Source organism: Dermacentor albipictus, chromosome 3 (assembly GCF_038994185.2).
Source record: "Dermacentor albipictus isolate Rhodes 1998 colony chromosome 3, USDA_Dalb.pri_finalv2, whole genome shotgun sequence".
Lineage (NCBI taxonomy): Eukaryota > Metazoa > Arthropoda > Arachnida > Ixodida > Ixodidae > Dermacentor > Dermacentor albipictus.
The window spans coordinates 162,642,008-162,666,439 of record NC_091823.1 but is presented as its reverse complement, the minus strand read 5'-3'; the positions used below and the strand labels follow the sequence as shown (position 1 = coordinate 162,666,439).

The following is a 24,432-nucleotide window of genomic DNA, read 5'->3' as shown; positions in this document are numbered from 1 at the left end:
TTTGGAATGCAAGTTCTTTACAGAGCACAGACTTATGTAATGTAAATGACTTTCCTCACTTTTATCTCCACGCCGGGATTACTCTGTAATTTTGTATCCCTGGATCCTGACACTTTGCCAGGGAGTTATTTTGCGTTTTATCAAATCCCTCGGCAACATCTTTCTATGTTGTCCTAATAATCTTCAAACTTCAAAGAACTTCCTCGCTGCGTGATAAATGACCTTTGTCAGACCATTTGGTGTAAATGAAACAAACAAAATAAACTAAGGCAGCTAGTCTCATCTCACAGCTTTATTTGCTCGGCAGGCACGCTTGCTACAGCAAATAAAACATTCGTGTTAACAAGGAATTTAGTTAAAAGCATAATAACCGTACGTTTCGCCTTCTTCTTACTGGATTTTTTGTGCGTTGTTTTCATCATTGAAGTGGACGACGTAACAGACAGGTCTCTTGGGGTGTTTTCTGCGATTGAGCGAAATCGTCAGAATTGGAATTTAACGGTGTTGTGGGACTTCATTACGTCTGTTTATTCACCGCCATATTATTTGAAAATGAAACTCGACTGCGCTATAATTGTTTGATCAGAAACGATTGCACAAGTGTCATGGTGTTAAAATCTGATGGAGTGCAACTACCGAATTCGTGTCTCATCAAAGTGCGTGTTCATCACCCACGTTGTGCTGCGTCTGTGTTTTCAGGAAGTCCGACATGGAAGTTGCAAAGTACTTGAAGAAAATGAACATCTCCGGAAGTTACGGGGACCTTCTGAGGCTTTATTACAAAAGGTGAAAGTAATAATGCCAAATATTAAGCATTGTGTTTAGGATGACTTCTTGATTTGATGGATTCTGCTACTTTGAGACATCTGCAGGCAGATGCTATAACATAAGTCCCCTATGTTGCCATAGAGATGCCAGTCACATTTTATTGCAGTTCAGTATTCTCCTCGGCACATTGTGTGATGGGATTGCTAATAGTAGCTAGTTGATTAGCCCAAGGAATAGGCACTGAAAAAATTAAAAAAAGCGTTGTTCTGCTACTGAACACGAGCGCCAGTTAAGCTGAGCGACAACGGTTGTGCTCTCTCTTCTTGTCCGTGGCTATTCTCTGTGTACTTCTTGATGAAAGTATTTCAATTCGCCCAGTTTTCTGTGCTTGTATAGTTGATAAAGTATGCGTTTCATGTAGCAAAACCACAATTTTGACATATATCGCGCCGTACTGTGGGGCTCTAAATTACCTTTGATTACTTGGAATTGCTCAAGCTGGCCTTAACTCTATGTGCACAGGCCTTTTTGCATTTCAACCCCATAAACACAGAACCGCCGTGTCCGGGACTGAACCGCGATCAGCAGTGCAAAGCCATATCCAAAAGACGGCCGCGGTGGGCATTCTAGTATAGTCTTTTAGACTTTTCTTCGCGGTATCCGTGGTATAGAACTGCTGACAGGCACTTTGACACTTTGTCTTAATTTTAAACCAATTTTAGGACAAGTGGCAAAGTCTGATTACTTTTTTTCATTCGCTTACCTCAATTATTGCAAACACCACTTCTGAGCTCGCGCCTTCCCGACACATTCGGAAACTCTCACATGATCTACGGGATGAGCTTTCAGTATTCATAAAGACTTTCAGCGACTCCAGTGCCTGACGAACTCCTGACCAGTTTTCGGCATCTTTAAAGTCGCTTCCCCCCTCCCCATACACACACGCGCACGCACAAAATCCGAGGACACCTAAGCACTCTATGAGTTGTGGATGCGAAAGCGATAGGGCCCAAACATGGCCAATCCGCCCGTCATCCGCCCATTACATATATAATGCCACAAAAGATGAGGCATCAAACGTGCATATTTTAAGTTTAATACCTGCTGCTTGTAAACTTTCTAAACAAAATATAACCTTAAATTATGTGCTATGCGATGAATGAAGTTCTCACTGTATGCAAAAATTTGTGCATAAGTGGTTAACGTCATGCAGCAAGAAATTGAAGGTTAAGCAGTGAGTGCACAATTTACTATGACTGGCATAAAAGCAATATGTATGTATAGCAGTGACCTTATGCAGATATATACTCATGAGATGTTTCCAAGGGGAGTATTTACTTGAAAGCCAATAATTTATATTGCTGATAAGAGAACTTAGCTTGAGCGAAATCAAACAATAGCATTCTTTCTTGCCAGCCTGGGTGGCCAATCTGTTGCCACCTTACTACTTCGACACACCTCATTCAACATTTCAACAATGTACAAAACATTACCAAAGCGTACAAAATTAAGCAGTAGTATGACGGACATGCTCCCTCTCTCACCCATGGCAGCAAACATGGATGATCGACTTGAGACTGTTTGATACTGTCAGCATCATACATGCGTGTTCTATTTTGATTGCTCTACATATAAAATAAGCTCACACAGATAACACGATACATGAGCTATTGTAAGGTCCATTCAGGTTATTTGAGTTAGTTTGGCATGGGCTGCATGTTGTTTATGTATTTATGCAGTGACAACCTAGCTAGCTGATGCACAGGGCCATATTTTTGGAAAACGAAAAATACATAGGATAACATAAACAGCTGGCCAGTACCTATATTTTATTTGAACGCCAACCAAGCTTATCAAATGACTTGACTTAGTAGTCAGTTCAATGACCTCTCGTGATGGGAAAAGGTTGATGTCGTTAGTGGTTTTGTGTTTGTCTTTCTTCATTAGTAGCTGCTTTAACATGCACACGACAATGCAATGAAGACTCATATGGCGGAAGACAGGGCCGCACAAAAAGTGAGGAAACACTCATGGCCGTTCTTTTTTTTTGCACAACACACCAGCAAATAGTTCCCAAGGTTCAGTTTTGTGAATAATGCGCAAGGTGCTCTGCGTGAAACTAAAATATTGTTGTGCACCGTTGTCTATTCACTATTCAGGTAGCCAAATGAATTATACTACCATTAGCACTGTGAGAGCACAGAAATTTGCAGTCAAGAGGCCGTAGTAGCTCAGCCTCTGTGCCAAATGTAAAATTGTTCCAGAAGAAAACACGCATACTGGTGAATTAGGTATGCATTCAGATCTACTATTCATATCCACACATCACAAGTAATATTTCATTCCTTAGCACATTGCTCACCATTGTACAGACTGTTTCAGCGGTGTGTTTGCAGTAATATAACTTGGTAAATCAAAGCTGTGGTTAATCAGTTAATCAGTACACTGAAACAACCTTGCGTGTGGGTTAGATAACATAAAGTTCCTACACATGGGTCAGTTTAGTATTATCAGCCGCTTTGTTTACTAGGTTTTCACTGTTACGCCTGGACTATACGGTGCCACTGGATAATGCTGTATTCCTGTAGGTACGCTAGAACAGCTTCGCCATGCACAAACAACCATTTACATCGCACTTAAATTAAGGTGGTGTAGACTTGCTGTTACAATGTGCTTATTAGCATAACTGCCGAGCATTCAGAAAAGTGTTTGAAATGTAAGGGTGGATGCTCAGGTTTGCAGGTGTGACATTTTACATTTATAGTGCGAGGACACATTGATGGACAGGAAGGATACCACACAATTACTCCTGTTGTGGCCTCGCAGTCGCAACGCAAGTATTTTTCTGTGGGTTTTAGCTATCAACATGTGAAACAATCTGTAAATTCAAAACTATATTAGGTAAACTGACACACCATGAAAAGCAACATAACACTAAGGTGCACGTATTTTTTTGTCACATCAGCTCTTTGTGGTGCAAGGCAAATATGTATACGCGCTATTTGTAGCTGAAAACAGCATGCATTTCACATTTAGAGCTCAGAATGTTCAATGGAAAAGATTTTTAATGTGTCAGACATAGATATGGTGCATTTTCCAATGCTTTGCACACAGATAGCTATGTTTGGCACAACTTGTGTAGCACATTCATAGTGGATTACCAGATACAAAATCCATCTTCCACCTCTCCTTTGATATTCTACCCTCCAACACAGAAGTAGAGAGTAGACTTTTTCTTTACGTCAATATTCAAAAGGCAGTCAGGTTTTTGGCATCACAGGTCTCAATCTTCCACACAGGGCACTTATTGCATCTTCTGAATGTGCATTCATTGCCGATGGCATATCTTCTATTGTGAAAATAATTTGTTCAACTTAGTTTTATATGAATATTTTGGAACTTACCCATAAGTTCTCTGCCCTACTTGTATATACCTTCTTCAGTGCTGATGTCTGCGCTGTGCCTTCATTACCTCAGTAAATGTTGTGAAGGCTGTTAATTCATAAAGTAGGAAGCCTATCCAATATGAACAAGAAACATGCAGGCAAGGTAATCACGACAAACCAGCTGAGATGGTGTATTCTACTTGTTCCCTCTTGTGCTGCCGGATTATTGTGACCGATATGCTCGCGAAGGTTTGTGTCATTCACATTTCAAGGGATGAGTAACTGTTGTATACGTGCAACATTTTCCTGTGCCTGTGTCAATGACTTAACTACATATGTAGCAGGTTCAGCTGCGTGATTATTGGTGTAGCTGCAGCGATGTATCACATAGTTTCTGCGAATTACCTGATTCGCGAGAAGCATGCAGGAATTGGTCTTTGAGCTATTGGTTCAGTGGTGGCTTTCCACTAAACTGACTGTTGAAGAGGCAGATTTCACTTCATCAAAAGGCCCAAGTGAAAATGAGCCTAGAACTCATTAAGCCAAATGCAGTCACAGTGTATGACTGAAGAACACACCCGCCGTGGTTGCTCAGTGGCTATGGTGTTAGGCTGCTGAGCACGAGGTCGCGGGATCGAATCCCGGCCACGGCGGCCGCATTTCGATGGGGGCGAAATGCGAAAACACCCGTGTACTTAGATTTAGGTGCACGTTAAAGAACCCCAGGTGGTCGAAATTTCCGGAGTCCCCCACTACGGCGTGCCTCATAATCAGAAAGTGGTTTTGGCACGTAAAACCCCATAATTTAATTTTTTTTTGAAGAACACGTGAGAGAACGATGAGCAGTGGAATTCATCTCACTAGTATACAAAAGTGCAGCTGCATTCAGTATTTCACTGGTGGTATACTAGACACAGACCTCCATATGAGTTGTTTGGATGACATAATCAAGAAGATCCCTCTAATAAGTGATAGCAAAAGGTAAATAAAAAGCTGCTGCCTCAGGCACTGCATTGGTCTAAAATTGCATTCTTACATGCAGCGGATACAGTCCATAAATAGGTTTACATACAGATATAAAATTTAAGTGCGATAAAATTTAAATAAGATCAGCTGAATACCACATACACCATCTTTGATGGGGTATAGTTGGTGCAACATGCCTTGATATTTGAAGTTGTGCTGTTTTTGTGCACACAAACATGCACGTAAATACAAGATACACATACATTTATGTTTACGTGTTACTGTGTGCATCAAATGAACTGCACAACTTATACAACAAGACATAAAGACAAATATATTTTTCTTACCAGTGTAATTCCTATTAGCTATGCAGTGATTTTTTTCTCACGTGGTGCAACTCTGTGCATAAGTTAAGCTGATGTTGCTAATCTAAGCTAGACATAGGCGTCATTTCCAGAATATGATTAAATAAAGAAGTGACCATGTGTGTGGGCCTAAAATTGATGGTTTGATAATATCATATCTGGCTGGGCAGTAAATTTGTGTCAAAAAAGATAAATGCAGAACACTGAAAAAACAGTGTGGCTAACATAATATAAGGAGCAGACACTCAGCCAGCAGAGTCACTTGAAAATTTTGCCAGTAGTTCGTCCTCATTGGCTGGCTTAGATCACATAACTAATGTTGACATAATTGTGAAAATGTGTGTTCAGGATATACTCATGAAAGTCAATAGACAAGTTTTAAATTGTGATAGCAGCTGACTTCTCAGGGACAATGCACTGTGGCCATGAACATGCTAAAGAATGACAAGAGGCGAGGCACCTCTTTCCATTGTCAGGCAGCACAGGTGAAAATGGTTCATTTAATGAGTGAAACCATGGCCTAGGCGAAACAAAGATCAGTAAGATAGCCACATATAGCGTCCAACATCCTACACCCACGAATTATAGGTCGCAGTAAGCTTACAGATAGATGAAAGTGCACCGGGAAAACATTTATTGCACATACCTTGCAGGCCCAAGTCAGTTTAATGCACATTTGCTAATGACCGTTAGCAGAATGCACGCGAGAATAGAAAGTAAAACACTTATCAGGCACATAATACTGGTACTTGTGCTATTGTTTGCTTTAAACTGAAGGCTGATGCCAAAATAGGTGACACGAAACAGATAATCAAATAGGGTGGAAATGCAAAGTAACGGCAAACTTTCGCTTATCCTATTCTGCCTGCATTAGTAACGTGACTATAGCTAACCAGTGAGCCACCCATTTTTGCTGGCTGCTAGCTGAATATCATATATCAGCGTACCTGTGGCACTTACTTATTTGTTACTTGTTGTTACTTACCCGCCGTGGTTGCTCAGTAGCTATGGTGTTCGGCTTCTGAGCACGAGGTCGTATGCCGCATTTCGATGGGGGCAGAAAGAGAAAACACCCGTGTACTTAGATTTAGGTGCACGGTAAAGATTCCCAGGTGGTCGAAATATCCGGGCTCCTTTACTACGGTGTGCCTCATAATGAGAAAGTGGTTTTGTCACGTAAAATCCCATAATTTAATTTTAACTTGTCCTACTTGCTCATTTTTACATTCATATTTCTTTTTGTCTGCAAATGTAAAATTTGTACTTTATAAAAAAAAATTACTCAGTTTATACCTATAACGTATTCATCTACCATGCTACTGGTGTCATCACAGACTCTGTGCTTAGTCACCAGCCAAAGACAAGCAGTTAGGATTTTTGGGTATATGTTAGGCCACTTGCATCACAATATGTAAAGCAATTTACTCCGTGAAATCCAGAAATTCTTGCTATTCGCACCAATGTCCACATGATAAAAAGCAACGTGCCCGAAATTTTCATTCATCACATTAGTGCTGGCAGCCTTGTCCACATTTCAGGACAAGGCTGTATGTCTGGACGCACATAACTATTATGATGTTCCCTTAACTCCCCCACAATAGAGCCACCTTCAAAAGTGCAGTAACAACTAATGAAACAAACGATACCTGCACGAAGCAGAAAAGGCCGGTGTGATGGGGCTTATCCATAAGGCCACTAAATATGAAAACGCGATCGGCAACACTTCTGCACAGTTCACTTCTGAGCACACGCACATCGCGTAGAACGAGCACTTCTACGCCCAGCAACACTGCGACACATCGCATATATATATCGCGGTTTGAAGCTTGCGAACACATTTCGTAGCAGCAAGAACACAGTTCGAACGTCGCGGTCACCACGGCGCGTCGCAGCCGGCAACACGGCTCACACGCTGAATGGCTGCGATAAGGAGGCAATAAAAATTTATCGCTACTGATTGCATCATTATTGTGAAGGGCTGGCGTTCACCACGTCGCGGCAACGAACCGCATACACAGAACAGATACCAATCGCGTACGCTGGGTGCACCTATCGGACACTACTTATTTCGCCACGCACTGACACTGTGTCCTGCTCAGATTGCACGTGTATGTGATGGACTTCTCGTTTGCGACGCGCACGCGTAGCATGGAACAAAAAATCATGACGTCGACGGCTTCAAATATTTCTTCCGACGCTCTCGTAAACACAACACACTTCCTGCGCTCCGTCTGTTTTTTTCGGCGATCGCACGCACTGACGAGGCCTGGAAGGGTGCACCGGCTTGGTGCCTTCGGTGCCTATCTCCGTGGGTGCCAGATAACTGTAGTAAAACTCAGATGAAGGAGAAAAATAGATTGTTTCTGACGCGGCTGTAGCTTAGGCCTGGAGACCCCGCTTCGCTTCGAGCAAGCGTCACGTTGCTGTACGACACCCGACACCATCCGCGTCGGACCAGCCAATGAAAGAGAAGCAGGTGTGCGGACGGGAAAGTTGCGACCGCTCGTTCCTCTCCACTAGAGAATCATCCTCACGCGACCAGAAGAGGGCGGAACGAATGGGCGGATTGACTATGTTTGGGCCCTTAATGCCCACTTGAACGCCGCTGAGCGGTCCTTCGAGTTATGAACGCCTCGCGAGCAAGCGAGGGAGTTGAGACACTTGGCGCGTTTTGATTTGGCCTTACCGGGCGCAGTTAGAACGCAGACGAGGGCTTGCGCGGACAAGGAACGCGTGCATAACACAGGCTTTCGAGAGCGAGGGTGACGTGGTGTCGCGGAGATACCCTCTCCGCTCACGCAACATATGGCGCACTAAGGAGGCGTCAGGTGTTCCCATTCGCCCGCTCTGCTCCGTCGAGGCACGCTCGTGACATGACGTCGCAGCCGATGGGAATTTACCTGCCGTTTCATTGCTACAGACGACACACGCCGGCTTTTTGGCTGAGTGGTCCATTTGACACTTTTGCATAAAGAAAGCCAGATTCCACGCATTGACAGAATGGTGCAGCTCAAGCTTTTGTAAACCGCCGAGTCGAAACAGTGCATCCTGATATGCGACGCACAGTAGGCCGCGGAGAAATGCAACCCAGCGCCTGCACCGAACCGCAGCATCTAAACCTTTGGACTCCACAAAGCACTCGCGCGGGACCACGTGCGCGGAGATTAGCACGCGCATGTGCTTTAGCGTGCTCTAGCGCGCACGTGCTACGAGACGAGGCACATGTGTGCATAGTCTGAACGAGCAATGATGCAGGCACGAGATAATGGCGACTGCGGTTGTGGCCTACTGCGAATCGGCCTTGTACTGCGAATCCGAGGTTCGGTTTTACCATCGAGCACGTGATTCCTTTAAAGCAACGCTTTCTTTGCTAACCTTTCAATGAACGTGGTAGCTGCTGGGTGCTGCTGATGCCTTGCCAAGCAGCTCATACACAGGAAAGCACTCATACGGCTGTTCTCCAGATGTGCTGGTTGCCGGCGGAGTCCCATAGAGAATAGCGCAGAATCAAGAACCGACACATAAATGTACTCACTGCAACAAATGTATGATATAGAGCACATAATGATTTTGGTTGCACTAAACTTTTCGTAATTTTTTTGACGCTCATGCTTCGTCGCTTTTTTGCCGAATAAACGGAGGTAATCGTGCAGATTGGGAACTAGTAATGTGGGCCAACCCAGGAGATAGTATCCGAAATGGCAGTGTAATCCGAATTCACGTAGCTCGCCGTGGTGGAGCCTTCACGTCTCGCCGTCCTGCCGGGCAGGCACGAGGTCAGTATGGTGCAATACGTCGTTTAGGAGATGTACAATTTTAGAGCATTTAATTAAGCGATTCACGAAAAATTTGCTTGGCGTAGGTTGCAGTACGTGCACTCTATCTGCGTAATTTTTATCTTCTGCTTGCGAGCTACTCGTAAACACAGCAGCAGTAGCCCCAAAGAGCTGCCATAGTCACGAAAGTCCGGGACAGTGCGCTAATATAGCTTCGCATTAAACGAATGGATCTTAGAGGCAGCAGCGAATGCGGCCTGCCTGAAACGCCGTCCATCGTATGACGTGTAATATGAGCCCAGTTTACAAGCCCTCCGCGATGTAACCTTTTATTGGGTGCGCGTTCACTACTTGCACATTTCCTTGCACCCGTGCGTCACGAATTCACGAATCTTGCACGGGCAGCGTAGTGCGAGTGCCGGTGGAGCGAAGAAGGAGCGCAACGCAGTGGCACGTGGCAGGCGACAGCCTTCGACCAACGCTGTACGTGATGTGTCCGAGGGAAGACCAGCGCCCAGTGCAAAGGGTTACCTGTTCTCTTGCCCTAATTGGTCGTAGCGGGGTGGTTAGCACAAATGGGCTAAACAAACACATGGCTGTTGTATTCCATTACATCTTTTAAAAGCGAAGCTTTTCTTTGCGAAAATCGCCGGGTTTCATGACCGTGGCTGCGGCCTGGCTGTTCCCTTGCCGAACACGCCAACCAATCACAGCGGAGCTCGCGGATGGCTCCTCGGTTCCTTGCAACACCACCGGGTGGCGCTCACCTCCGCGCATCCGCGGCGGCTCCTGCCGTGCGGGGGAAAGACTAAGGTAATGAGGAAGCAAACACTTTTTATGGGCAGAAGGGATTCGAGGTGCACTACGTAGGTATGCGCTCGCTGTCTCTGAAACCATGATGCGTTCAAGGCGTCCGTCGTACTCGCTAGTAGTCAGCAACTCCGCTTAACGAAAGGTTCGGTGTAATTTGTGCGCGCCCGCGCTCGCGTGTGTGCGCGCGCACTCGTGTTCCAACACTATGCACTCACACAAAGCCTCACTGTATATAGATTCCAACTCGTTGAATCTGCTCCATTTCCTTGAGTATATGACGTCCCTGATGAAAAAAGTGTGGCGAACGAACGAACAAGGCCAAATCTACATCGTAACTGATATTTGTAGTAAGTTGGTCATACAAGGAGTCTCGCTAGGTATACCGAGATATCGAAATTTTACCCTCATACTGTCGACGGATCCGCCATTCAAAGAGTCTTTCTCCACACCACCGAGTATAGAATAGTGCTCCCCCTCGACAGAGGAAGATGCTGCGCTTCTCAAGAATGTGCTGTCGATGAAGCGTAGTAACCGCACCTGTCGAGGGCCGCCGCTCTCCATATAAAAGTGTAGGTGCAGGTGAGGTGTTGAGTGTAGGAACTTTCATGAATATCCGGGGATGGCTGTACACTCTTAAACAAATGTGCACCCTTTGGGTCGTATCTTGCCGCACCAATAATCGTCATCTGTCTTGCTTGCGTTTCCTTTCTTCAAAACGTTGCGCTCGCTACTTTCCTGCCGAGAATGCTCTGTCGTGCTGATAACACACCTGCCGTTCGTGACTTGGAAGTGCTGGGCTCGCAGCATTAAAGAAAGGAAAAAGGTCGTCTAAGACTGTCGCTTGCTTTTCCTTTCTTGAAAACGATGCGCACGCAAGAATGCTCGGCGATGCTGATAACGCGCACGCCGTTCGTGATTTGGAAGTACCGGGCTCGCAGCGTTAAAGAAGTTAAATGCGGACAAGACAGATGACGATTGTTGCTGTGTGGCAAATATACAACCCAAAGGGTGTACCTTTGTCTATGAGTGTTGCTTGCTTTTCCTTTCTTGAAAACGCTGCGCTCGCAACTTTCCTGTCGAGAATGCTCTGTCATGATTATAACGCGCATGCCGTTCGTGACTTGGAAGTACGGGCCTCGCAGCATTAAAGAAAGGAAAGACAAGCAAGACAGATGACTATTGTTGCGTGGCAAGATACGATCCTATGGGTGCAATTTTGTTCAAACCGTACGTTATAGGGTGCGCTCGAAAAAAGTTTACCCTTTTTCGATCTTATGTTGTCCCCAAACAGCAATCGTGTCTATCTTGCGCGCATTTTCTTTCTGTAATGCTGCGCGCCCGGTGTATACTTCGAAATCACGAATGGCATGCGTGGTATCGCCATCACATATTGTTCTTGACAGGAAAGTTGCAAGTGCCTAGTTTTGAAGAAACGAACCACAAGGTCGGCTAATGACGATTATTGTTTGACGGTTAGATACGCTCCCAAGGGTTTACGGCTTTTTTCGGAGCGTGCAGCCATTACATGTGGCTTAATCCACAAGGCCCAGAGCGGTGCTCATTTAGCTCTGAAACGCAGCAATTTATTCGTCCACAGGGTAGAGTGGCCGGTGAAAACTATGCATTATAAGTTAGGTCACTTTTAAATGCCTTGGCGAAAGTAAGGCCTAAAGCGTGAGTCAAAAAGGCACTCGTTAAGCTGAGCCCGAAGTTTACGCTCTACTGCGTATTGTTTTAATAAATCATGTATCCAATTTATCAAAGGCAGATGCGCGGGAATAATGTCCAACTTAAGAAAATGGGGAACCTAAGAATTCGATTTTTAATGCGGATTTATCAAATATTCCTGCATCCTATCTGTCTAGTTCGACGTCTAGGCTTAGCCAACACCATCATACGAATTGAGTAACACCTTATTTTGTACGGACGGATGCATTCAAGCTTTCTTTTTTTCTCCGAACTATAACAGATTCGAATAACTTGTTGTTGCCTGTTTCAATTGATTGATGCATTGTAATACTGTTGGGTCTTACCACCCTTCTTGATTGATTAAAGCATTGTATTATTGTTGTGTTTTACCACCATGCTTGGAGCTGAACTGGGTCTACAGTAAGAAATAAACAATAAATAATAATGTAACATATCAGCGGCAGCGTAGCTGGCGTCATGAAAGAAGGGAGACGTTGACGACCCAGTGGTTAGCCGAGAACAACGCACAAGAGTGTAATGCACGTATATATAAAGCAAAAGGGGAAAGGGAAAAAGAGGAGTGAACAGAGCAAAAGAACGTGGCGCCTGCGCATTGACAGCGCGCTCATGATGCGGCGGTTTGATACCACATTTTGCAACATTTCTTCCCTCTTAAAAACGCTGCACTGGCTTGCGGGATCTTGTCGAGCGTCGAACAGGTTGCATGGTTCCTTGGTCTGCCCCGGATGCCACGAGTGTTGGAACAAGCACCTGGTGGCCCAGGTCCCGTAACACTTCTTGGGGTGAAGATTCTCCCGCGTCGTCGGGGCTCGCGCATGGCTCTTGGCAGAGTGAGGGTGCGCTCTGAGTACTGTCTCTGCTGATCGAGCCTGGGTCGGTTCCTGGTGGTTCATCTGGAGAGCATTCAGTACGGGTGCGCACTTGGTCGATGTGACGCCGCACGATTGTTTGAGGAGTCTCCACTGTGACCATCCGTCCTCCCGATGTCTCTGTTACCCGTCCTGGTATCCATTTACCATTTGACCCGTAGTTGCGGACATGTACACTACAGTCTCTTGGAGGCAACCACTCGTCGTTTTCCTTTATAGAATTAGACACAGTCACCGCAGAGAAGCAGTTGTCCAGGCGCGATCGTATATGGTACCCCAGGAGCATTTCCGATGGCGACTTTCCGGTTTTCTGGGGAGTCCTTCTGTAATTAAGCAAACAACGCATGAGGTTATGCTCCAGCTTTCCGCGTCGCATCTTCCGGAGACCATCCTTGATTGTCCGTACTGCCCTCTCCGCCGCTCCGTTTGATTGTGGGTGATAGGGGGCGGTTCTTAGGTGTGTAATGTTGTTCCTGTGAGTAAACGTTGCAAATTCCTGGCTGGTGAACTGTGTTTTATTGTCGGATACGAGGGTTCTTGGTACCCCGAAATGGCTAAATATGTCCCATAGGCAGTTAATGGTGGTTGCCGAAGTAGCCTGGTTCAGCGGCACTGCTTCTATCCACTTAGTGTGGGAATCTACTACCACGAGGACCATTTTACCTTCTATTGGTCCCGCAAAGTCGACATGAACCCGCGACCATCTCTCCTGCGTTTGAGGCCAATTTAACGATGGGGCCGCTGGTGGCACAGGCAAATTGGCAACGCAATTCTCGCATTGCACTGCCGTGAGACTCTACTTCGCTGTCTATTCCTGGCCACCAAAACAAGGACCGCGCCACTGTTTTCATTGCCGAAGACCCCTGATGCGTTTCATGCAATAATTGTAGCAAGCGCTTACGCGCTGCGGCAGGTATGACGACACGGTGTCCCCAATAGACGAGCTCGTGTGCGAGAGATAGCACCAACTTGCGATCAGCAAAGGGGACCAAGGAAGGGTCAAGTCGTTTTGCGCCTTTCGGCCACCCGTGTAACACGTTTTGCTTTACGCGAGCTAAGGTTGAATCATTTGCGGTCAGCTCCTTCAGCTCACGTGTTGTGACTATCCCTTCATCCAGGCTTCTCAAACAAAATACGTACTCTTCAGGGTCAGGTTCCGTAACGAATTCGGAGCCCTGCAGCGGCAGTCTGCTCAGTGCATCCGCATTCAGTAGCAGCCTTCCTGGAGCCTATTCGAGCTTGTAACGGTAGCCTCCCAGGTAGAGGGCCCAGCGTTGGATGCGAGCTGCAGCCATGGCAGGCGTCTGGCGGTCGGGCCTCAGCAGTCCTGGAAGTGGCTGGTGGTCGCTAACCAGGACGAACTCTCGACCTAAAAGATAATCCCGGAACTTAGTCACCCCAAAAACAAGTGCCAGTGCTTCACGTTCTAATTGAGAATAATTTCTTTCGGCTTTTGTCAGGGTTCTTGAACGGAACCCGACAGGTCTGTTGGTGCTTCCAATTGTGTGAAAAAGAACAGCGCCTATACCACGAGCGGATGCGTCACATTCCAACTTCAGTTGCCTCGATGGATCAAAATGCACAAGGACCTCGGCGTCCTTAAGATGCTGCTTTGCCTTGCGAAATGCAGATTCCTGTGATAACTTCCACTGCCAGCGTGCGTTTTTTTCTAGCAACTGGTACAATGGGAACAATGTATCTGACATTCGGCAAAAACTTTGAATAGAACGAGATCATGCCAAGGAACGAACGCAGCTCACTTAGGTTTGCGGGACTAGGGGCATTCATGATAGCATCTACATTCTTCTCAGTTGGGTGAAGGCCGGTACGATCAATACGATGCCCAAGATAAGCGAGAGATGGCTGGCTAAATTTACACTTATCGTATCTGAGCTTCACGCCGTGCTCTCTGAACCGTTCTAAGACAATCTGCAATCGAGCTCCGCAGTCTTCAACCTTTTCCGCGACTAGAACGTCATCCAAGTAAGCCTGAACGCCAGGTAACCCAGAAAGTATGGTATCAAGTTTTTGGAAAATTGCGGGAGCCGAGGAAATACCGAACGGAAGACTATTGTAACAAAACAGACCTTTGTGAGTGTTAATAACCCAAAGCTTCCGAGACTCCTCGTCCAAAAGCACCTGGTTATAAGCATCCCGCAAGTGGAGCTTACTGAACAACTGGCTTCCTGCTAATGACGCAAAGATATCTTGAATTACCGGAAGTGGGTACTGCTCCGTGGCGCAGGCAGGATTTAGAGTAGCTTTAAAATCACCGCAAATTCTGACCGAGCCATCTTTCTTCAGAACGGGTACAATGGGCGTCGCCCAATTCGAATGCTTGACTGGCGATATTACACCCAGCGACACTAACCGGTCAAGTTCTTGCGATACCTTGTCACGTAGAGCATATGGAATAGGTCTCGCCTTACAGAATTTGGGAACAGCGTCGCCCTTCAGTAGGAGGCTGGCTGGTGGTCCCTTGATCAACCCCAAGGTTTCCGAGAAAACGTCCTGGTATGTGTCGTGGATGGCATGGATCCTGTGACAGTCCACTTGATTCGGCGTGGCCTCGCCTTCACCCGTCATTTGTATTACCGGGACGCCCGCTTGTTCCAGGAGCATTAGCAGGTCTCGGCCGCACAAGCTTGGTCCGGGGCAGTCTAGAACTACAAGGGCACAGTTAACAGAAATATCGCGGTATTTCACGCAGAGTTGAAGCTCGCCCACCACCGGCAATTTTCCATTGTAGCAGGATAGCTTCACGTGTGAAGGTTTCAAGCTTGGACAGCATTTGCGATGTTTATCAAAAAGCTGTCGCGATATTACGCACACCGGGGAATCAGTATCTACTTCCATGGATAAATCCACGTCTCCCCAACTAAACAATCGTCTAATTGGTGGCTGAAGAGCATTCTTTCGTGCTGACGCCAACGTCCAGATGTGCGCACTATCGCTGTTCTCCTCTTCTGAAAAGGCGTCTTCCACCGCGAAGGCTTTCGCGTGATGGACTCGCCGATTGCTGGGAACACCGTTACCATTGAGGCTGCAACACATTTTTGCCAAGTGACCCCTCTGACCATAAGAGTAACAAAGGGCTTTAGCCCATCGACAGCTGTTGCTGTCGTGTCTAAAACTGCCACACCTTCTGCACTCCAGTCGCCCTGCGCTTTCCGTGCTTGATCTCGATGGTAGCTTGCGATGTGCTTCCACTTTAAGCACAGGCGGTACGTCTACGGACATTATCCTGGCGTCTTTTTCGGCAGTTTCAGCGGCTAATACTATCGACTTCGCTTCCTCCAGCGTTAATTCCTTCTTTGACAGAAGTTGCTTTTGCACAGCGATTGAACGCACGCCACAGACAATTCTGTCTCGAAGTAGCCTGCTCAGCGAGTCGCCAAAACTCCAATTGTCTGCTGTGCGCCGAATTGCAACGAAAAAATCATTCTCCTGCTGACAGCGGTTGAAAAACTGGAAACTTTCAGCGATTTCGTTGCGCTTTGGGTCATAGTGGTCATTTAACAACCTGACTACTTCGTCATAGCTTAGGGCATTGGGCTTTGCAGGTGCTATCCTTCCCATTAGGATTTGTATCGTCGACGTACTAAGTGCAGCCACTAGAAGTGCCCTCTTCTTAGTAGAATCCGAAAGGGCATTAGCTTCAAAATACGCTTCCACTTTGATGAGGTAAGGCTTCCACTTATTTGCGACGTCGTCGAAGTTCGGAAGCATGTAGGAGGCCATCGTGGTTAGCTGTACGGCTGTCTCCAGGTACTTAGCGTTGGGTTCTACCTTGACTGCGTGGGTGCCTTCCTGGCTCGTCGCCACTGTAACATAGCAGCGGCAGCGTAGCTGCCGTCATGTAAGAAGGGAGACGTTGACGACCCAGTGGTTAGCCGAGAACAACGCACAAGAGTGTAATGCACGTATATATAAAGCAAAAGGGGAAAGGGAAAAAGAGGAGTGAACAGAGCAAAAGAACGTAGCGCGTGCGCATTGACAGCGCGCACATGATGCAGCGGTTTGATACCACATTTTACAATAAATAATAGATAAGAAAATGAGCTTCATTCTTGCACTGCTACCTAAAAAATGTGTCCAAGAAATATTAAGCATATCCCAGCTTGTAGCACTGCAGGTTAAAGAGAAAGCCCGAATAGTTTGCCTGTTAAAACATTGTTATCAATTCATTACCTGTAGCGTTTACTCTGGAACCTTTCCCTTTTTTTCAGGTTATTTATTATTGTGAACAAGTTTCGCAAAAGCCCTGTTTTCTGGCAAGACGTATTTACAAATAAAGTCCGAGTAAGTCTACCGCGTATTATTGTCTTACGAAGCGTGCATGTCAGTGGCTCTTCTACAACTTGATTGAGGCTAACTGTAGTCATCTTAATGATTTTATTTGGTGCGCACATAATGAGGCCTGTATGTTCCATAGGCTACTGGTAAAACTGTACAGTAACAAAGATATGCAATTACAACGACGAAAATGCTTCGCTTGGACGTGGTAGCAGCCGTACACAAAATGCAAGAAGACAGGACGCTTCACTCGTCTTCATTTTTACCTGTGTCGTCTTGCGTTGGTCTGCCGAAATATAACAAAGTAAATTCAGAGCGAATGCTAATACTCCTAATACCGTTAAAGATGTTTTACCTTTTCCGTTTGCCCGATTTGTTACTTCTACCTGCTAAAGTATTACACGAGGTGAAATAGCGCAAAGAGGCGAGAGGAACGCGTATGCTGCTTCCTACTATACCTCGTCAGCTGATTGCTATCGGAGAGGATCCAAAGGTATTCGCTATAACGGCAGCGCAAACGGGATAACGAGGTAATACAGTTGACTCCCAATTAATTCGGGCTTTGAGGAGCCGAAAGACTTTGCCGAATTATGCGAAAGGTCTTATTAACGAATGGCGGCGAACTGAATAAATTCACATCTTTTTTATTACTTGAAGTAGTCTGTAAGGCGTTTTTTTTTTTTCTCGCTCCTAAAGCACAACGGAAGCAGCATGAGGCGAGAGAGCCGACATGTTTGAAAGCTGCTTCAGCCTGATATATGGCGTGAAACAAGTGGGATTGAATGGCTTCACGGGCTAAAGGAGCGTGGGCCACTAAAAGAATAAGGTAACTTCAAATAAAAACGCTCTGCGCCTCCAGCGAAGTAGTAAGCCCTTTCTGCCGAACCTATTCTGTTTCCAAGCTTTAAGTAATTAATGCGCGCATGAGGGGCATCAGTGGGGTTCGAACTACCCGAAGCGCCGTGCTTTTGTGCTCCATGTAAAGTACTCCACGTACCATATAAAGGCATGGTTTTTTTCGCCGGGGCACTTCAATTGCGCTTTTTCGCCGGGGCACTTGAACAGCCGAATTAACCCTTGTTATTACAACGAAAGTTGACTGCGTACTGTTTCGCCTGGTGATGAACCAGGCAGTTGGAAACCATGAAAAATATAACACCGTGGTGTAACGCAGCCAGCCAATAGTGCACAAAGAATAGAGAGATGCCAGCTTTCATGAAAGCTGGAGCTGTTTACCCGTCTGACGGCCTGGCATACTGTGTGCTGGGCGAAGAATGTGATGCACACAGTGATCAGACGAACACATAAGTGGCACATGCAGCTATAGCCACGCACACACTTAAACTGATCATAAAGTCTTATCGAGGTGCACGAGGTTCTCAGAAATGTCCGAAACATTTTTCGTTGCGTGGACGCTGTGCAAAGCAGTCTCCCGCCATGGGCCAAGATTTTACCGCAGTTTCTGACCATGCAGTCGTGACAAGAACGCAACGCAGTCTTTAGAGATTGTTGGTTTGATGATTATTGAATGCACTCGCATATATCGCGCTGCAAGTCCACAGGAACGTTTCACACTGAACACATTGGCGAGTCTATGACTATAAAGTGTGCAACAATGTTTCTCACATGTAGCTTGGAGAAAATTTGCAAATTAGGTACTCATTATCTAAACTACTATTTCAAGCACGGCCGCTGCTTCTCAAATTCTTATTTTTTTTTCACCACTACAGTAACCTTATTTCTACAGCGTCTGCGGCCTGTTGCAGTTGCCGTAGGCCAACACATTTGCAATGGGACACTGCATTAACTCTTTTGCTTACTGTCTTCAATGCTCAATCCGCAGTCTCAGTCAAGCTTATGCCGTATCCTACGCAGTATACCTTCGTGGATGGCGTAAAAGTTCGGTTCACTTCAACAGTGTCCGTGTTAATGACGTGAAGAAAATACGGGAACCTCAATATTGTTTGTTGATTTTTGCTCTGACCACCCTAGGCTGCTGTTTTGCCGGGCGCAAGTGCAAGAAAAACTTTGGACGCCTGGAATGTGATTTTCAATTTTAGTGATTCATGTAATCGAGGGTGATAATAATGTGGCGTCATAGTATTTCATTAGCCACGCATGTGCAACGTTCACTATCTCTGAGAATGTTGCGAAAAGCCAAACACACATATTGCAGTTAAGAAATCAATAGTTTACAACTTTCCTTTGTTTGCGCGTTCTGCGTGTCATTTTGTGAGTGTCACTTCTCGAAAGGTTGTGGTAATATGCACGAATCGTTCTTTTGCGATTTTGTGTGATAGTGAGAAAACTCGTTAGAGCGATAAAAAATGGCACAATTCGCTTCTTTCTCGGCAGTGCACAGTTATGCTCTTGCTTGTTTGTTTTCTTTGTTTCGCGCCTCTCTAGGGCTAATTAGCATATTATGGTGTGCGGGAGACATGTCCAACCGGTTGTTCTTGTCTAAATCGCTTCTCGTATAAGTGATGATGTCTCCAAACACTCCTTCTTCTGCCAAGGTTATTCGAGTTGATAGCACAATGAGTGACGTTATGCAGAAAATCTAGCCGGCAAAGGATTGTATATTTGGGCTTTTGCGACGAATGAAACTTAGTTCGCGTCCTGTAGAACTTTCGGCTTAAAGCATTTACTGTTGAAAACGGCGAATAGACACTGAATACTCACTATGAGTATGAGTCGGCGTCACACACCAGCTAATAACAGAAAATTCGAAACCACCACTAAAAAGATCGCTTTCTTCGGTGTTCCGATATTCAAAATCTCTTCTAACCAGCGCCAAAAAAGTATGTGGGGGAGGAAGAAAGAACAATTCCTTATAGAATGTACTTTTATCTCGTTATTTTGCACCACGAAATCATTTTGAATAAATCGACCGTAACTTGCCCAGTGTTACAGTGTCAGCACCTGAAACAGGTGCACGTAGCTTTTTCAATGCAGCATGTACCGCAACTCGCGATGCTCCAGTCGCAGAGAAGAGCTATGGAGCCTTTTTGTCCACACTGTGCCAGCAGTGCATTCATGACCCCAGAGCACTTCCGGTTATGTATTTTTGACAGACAAGGTAGCCAAGAAAAAGGAAGTATTTTGTCACATAGTATACTGTATGCATATATTCTTCTTGTTTTCCGACAAAAAAAACCTGCGCAATGCGTCGAGCTCATGTATCGACTTTTTTTGTTGCATTTACCAATAAAATTCACTTGTCGGGCACTCCTACTCCACAGCGCGCCTGATGCCAGCTTGAGGGTTCTACAAATTTGTAAGCTATTGTAACTTGTGTTGTAACTTGGGCTTAAGCGGAAGCCTTCTGGGAAGTCTGTTTGTAAGCATAAAAAGGGTATTCGCTTCACGGGAATCATTTTCACCTTTGTAATGAGGCGTTTTATCATCGGTGGTGTTTTCCTCGTTGCTTGATGTCTCACGGCCATCGGCTGGCTTCGTTCTTGCAACTCTGCGCAGCTACCTCGACACGCGGTAGTCCAATCGCGGCACCAGGAAAGCGGGACGGCTGACCTTCTCTCCGAGCTGACGGCGAAGGGACACCGGGTCCTGGTCTCTCACTGCTGGCTCATGGAAGCGTCCGCCAACAACCAAAGCTGGCCGCCGCTCCATCAATGCGAACCTCATGACTTCCAAGGTTCGACCTCTCTGTATAACTTCGCCTGTCTATTCCGCGTCTCGGTGGCTATAGAAGGATTGCAATTCTTAAACTTACGAATACTTTTGTAATTTCCTTTAAGTTAATCCGTGGCGGTGGGCGGACCGACATCACTGTTTCTTCTTGTCACAGGAACAGCCAAGCAAAAGGCCCTGGTCGTCGGAGGCGAAGTTGGTGTCTGGGATGATAGCGTTGATCGCACTAACCTGATAGCCAGTACTTGGTGAGCATTGTGGGTTGATTGACTTTCGCATTCATGGTTCTTATAGGGCTACGGGAGCTTTTTAACGGACAAAAAAGAAGAAAAAGAAGAGGTCGATAAACACACTGAGTTTTATTTTGATACACTGAGCTTTTTATCATGCACCTTTCTTTAGAAACACGAGCGTGTCTTATATGTTATGATTATTGCAGCATGGCCAGCACGGTCGGAAGTCAAAACCACTGCCTCGTGCTCGCACAAGGCCACATATCCATCGAGCTACAGTGGCGGGCCGCTTAGTGTCGTTTCGAGTTTATGCTAACTGTGGCAGTTTCCAAATATTTGGTAGAAAATTTGTTCTAGTTACGTGATTCCATCATTAACCTTGCAGAAATTTAGGTGCGGCGCAATAACAAGAGCGCGGCTGGTTGACAATATAAGGTTGATTAAACATTAGCTTTTTCATTTCATTTCCTTTATCAATGTCCTCAAGGCACCAGGGCATTACGGAGGGGAGTCGTTGGATTGAGAAAAAGAATTGAAATACCGGGTTATACAATAATACTCAATTATTCACAGCTAATGGCCTCCTGCATGAAGCTATTGGTTGTACATGAAAATTCTTGGCTATGCAATGTCAGCTAATGATTCTCCAAAACAAACAATATCTCGTATGGAGGCAATTGTTCCGCGAAGGTGACTCCAGCCCCCCAAAGTCCGTGGGGTAAATGAATAGAGGCAAGCTTTAGCGCGACGTGAGTTGATACCGGCTTTATTGCTATGGTCAAGGCGTCAATAAATAAAAGTGGGTGGGGAAAGTAGATCCAATCCAAGGTGTGGAATGTGGTAACAAATCTTGTGAAATAAGGAAGGCCCGAAGATTATACGGTGGGATGCAAGTGAGGGTAGTTCGAGGGCATTTTTCATGAATGTGGCACTTGCTATGCGGTTATAGCTGTTAACGATTTATCTGGCAGCATTATTCTGAGCAAGTTCAATTACGTTAACATGTTAACTATTAGGTGGATGCCATATAGAGGCCACGTATTCATGTTTACTTCGCATAAAAGTTTTGTCAAGGATTAATTTGAGTGAAGAGGCAGGAGACAAAAAGGTAACTTAGCATGCTGTTAAAATTGTGAACAATGCTGGTGGTGTGCAAGATCAATCTAGGTAATGTGACACCAAGGCAGCGATAAGAAAAAAACTGTTTCCAGAGTCATGCAGTGCAAGGCACTCCAGTATTCTGAAAACACTCCAAAGTACTCTAAACGGAGTGTTCTGCACTTACTAGGATTAAGCTCCATGAGCCGCATGTTACACCAGTTAGAAACAGCATCTAGATCGCTTTGTAAGGTGGTACTGTCGTTCATATCATTATATTTCGCTAACTATAGCACAATCGCCAGCAAAGAGGTGAATATTAAAGGAAACGCAACTTGGGAGGTCGTTAATATATAAAGATCAGCATTATAGATATAACGGACCCCTGTGGCACTCCAGAATGAATTGACTTGCTCTAGGATATTGTGCCATTGCATGCAACGAAGTGAATACGGTCAATAATAAGGACTCGAGCCAACTAATGAGATGAGCATCTATATTTAATTTGTTTAGCTTGAAGGCTAGTAGTTTACAATACAGTTGATCAAACGCCTTCTAGTAATCGAGACAAATGAAGTGAGCTATCGAATAGCGGTCTAAAATTACGTGCACTTTGTGTGTGAAGAGAAAAAGTTGAGTTGAGATTTACGACAGCTGCGGTATACCAGCGAAAAGAACGAGATGGAGTCAATAAACTGCAATGACGGTATATATTCGATCATTTTACTGGGGATGCTGGCTAGCATGATGGGACGTAATTAGTTAGCAAACAAAAATTTCAAAGGAAGTAGAGCTACCGTCGTGTAGCTCAACTGGTAGAGCACCACTCACCGTAGGCACTGTTTGTGGAAAAGAAGCATTTTCCTCTTGCATATCGTTATTACGTACCTCTTCACCCACCTATGTTTCTTGGTAAAGAACCATTTTTCAACGCCAAAGCAGTCCTCAATTTTTTAAATAAGGTTGTCCTACATGTTATGAGCCCAATAAATTCGTAGTGCATCCTCTCTCCAGAGGATGCCGCTGTGATAGTTGTTTTATATAGCACATGCCTCCAGGCCCTTGTGTCTCAAGGGCTCTAACGAGGCCATGGTGCTCTAGTTAATTTTAGAAACCTATGCATTCTTTTATATCGTATCATTATTTTGCAATGCACCTTAATGCTCATAGTACACGTCATTTGTCATTGCCATAATTTTATTACACGTACATTTTACGCACTTTACAGTGACTATATTTTAGGCCCCTTTACAGCCACGTCACATCAACTTCACAGAATTCATAACTCCACTGCGAAATCACTAACACTTGCATGGCGCTCTTTGGCCATACCTGGCCCTTGCGCCAATAAAAACCGCACATTCATTCATTCATTCATTCACTGTTTGTGGAACTGGCGCCAGGTCGCAGACGTAGTTGTATTTTCTGTCATATTGACCCGTGTAGTTTATATTCATCGGCTGACCGTGTTTCACCGCCTAACAAATGTCATCGCACAGCGCAGGACGCGCATGCATGTATCGGAAGTTTTTCGAAAGTTATCGATGGTTCTATCTGCTGTCTGTCAGCACCGAACCTTGTGTAATCTGATTTCATCCATATGCCACGTGGTAGTGACGGTAAAGAACAAAGTAGCAATACTGTAAAAGACGAAACTAACTATTGTTGGGCAAACCTGTGCCCCCAAAAAAGTTAGTTTCGTCTTTCACAGTATTGCTACTGTGTTTTTTACCGTCACTACCATGTGACAATATTCTTAGCCTTACTCGCATATCTAACGACCACGCGTAATTATACGCCCTATAATAAAACTTAGATCATTTTTATTGCTTCTTTGAATTAATTGGAAGCCGGCTTGATTCGATTGATGCTTAGTAAATGAGCCCCTATAGGACGCCTTAATAGTTCTCGCTTAAATACTTTTTGAAAGGAATGAGTGCTGTGGCATTAGTAAGTAAACGAGAAACGGTTTTAAATGTGTAGCGTAGGTGATATAGCATATGTTGCGTATGTGAAGAGGGACATATAAGGCACCACACCTGCACACCCCATCTAGGTTCGTCGTACTCGTCAGCTTTCTGGCACTCCGGTTCTCATTCTGTGGCCCCAGCTGTCAGACGACGCGTTTGGGTAAAGCAAGTGAGGAGAAGTGTTTATTTGCCTCAGCCACCGCCTTAACCGGGACGACAGCCTGATGGTTAGAATGCCAAGACTGCCCGTCGCCAACCGTTTGCTCACGGTAACTGAGCTAGCTAGCGTGACTATAGAAGGCCGTGTCCCATATTCATACACTGCCAGCTTCGGCAAAATACACGATGTACGTACCTCTCAGCTACCCAAATAAAAACCTACAAGTGTGTCTACGCGACCAAGGCGTCGTTTGAGCAAGGAGGCTCACCACTTACGCCCTTGTATGTGGCGGCAAGGTCAGAGGCATGTCGTGGATCTGTTATATTAGAGTTCGCCAAAGATTCACTTTTACCTCAACGATTTACGCTTTG

The 24,432-nt window shown here is 45.3% G+C and overlaps 1 protein-coding gene across 3 annotated transcripts in view; it reads left to right on the top strand.

Moving 5' to 3' along the window:
- LOC135905210 (beta-hexosaminidase subunit beta-like) overlaps positions 1–24,432 on the top strand; it is a 170,071-nt gene that overhangs the window by 132,924 nt on the left and 12,715 nt on the right. For all 3 annotated transcript variants that reach the window (XM_065436224.1, XM_065436225.1, XM_065436223.1), the window contains 4 exons: positions 700–786; positions 16,883–16,955; positions 20,427–20,604; positions 20,758–20,848. In XM_065436224.1, the coding sequence (XP_065292296.1) occupies positions 700–786; positions 16,883–16,955; positions 20,427–20,604; positions 20,758–20,848 (429 nt within the window). The remainder of the gene's footprint in view (positions 1–699; positions 787–16,882; positions 16,956–20,426; positions 20,605–20,757; positions 20,849–24,432) is intronic.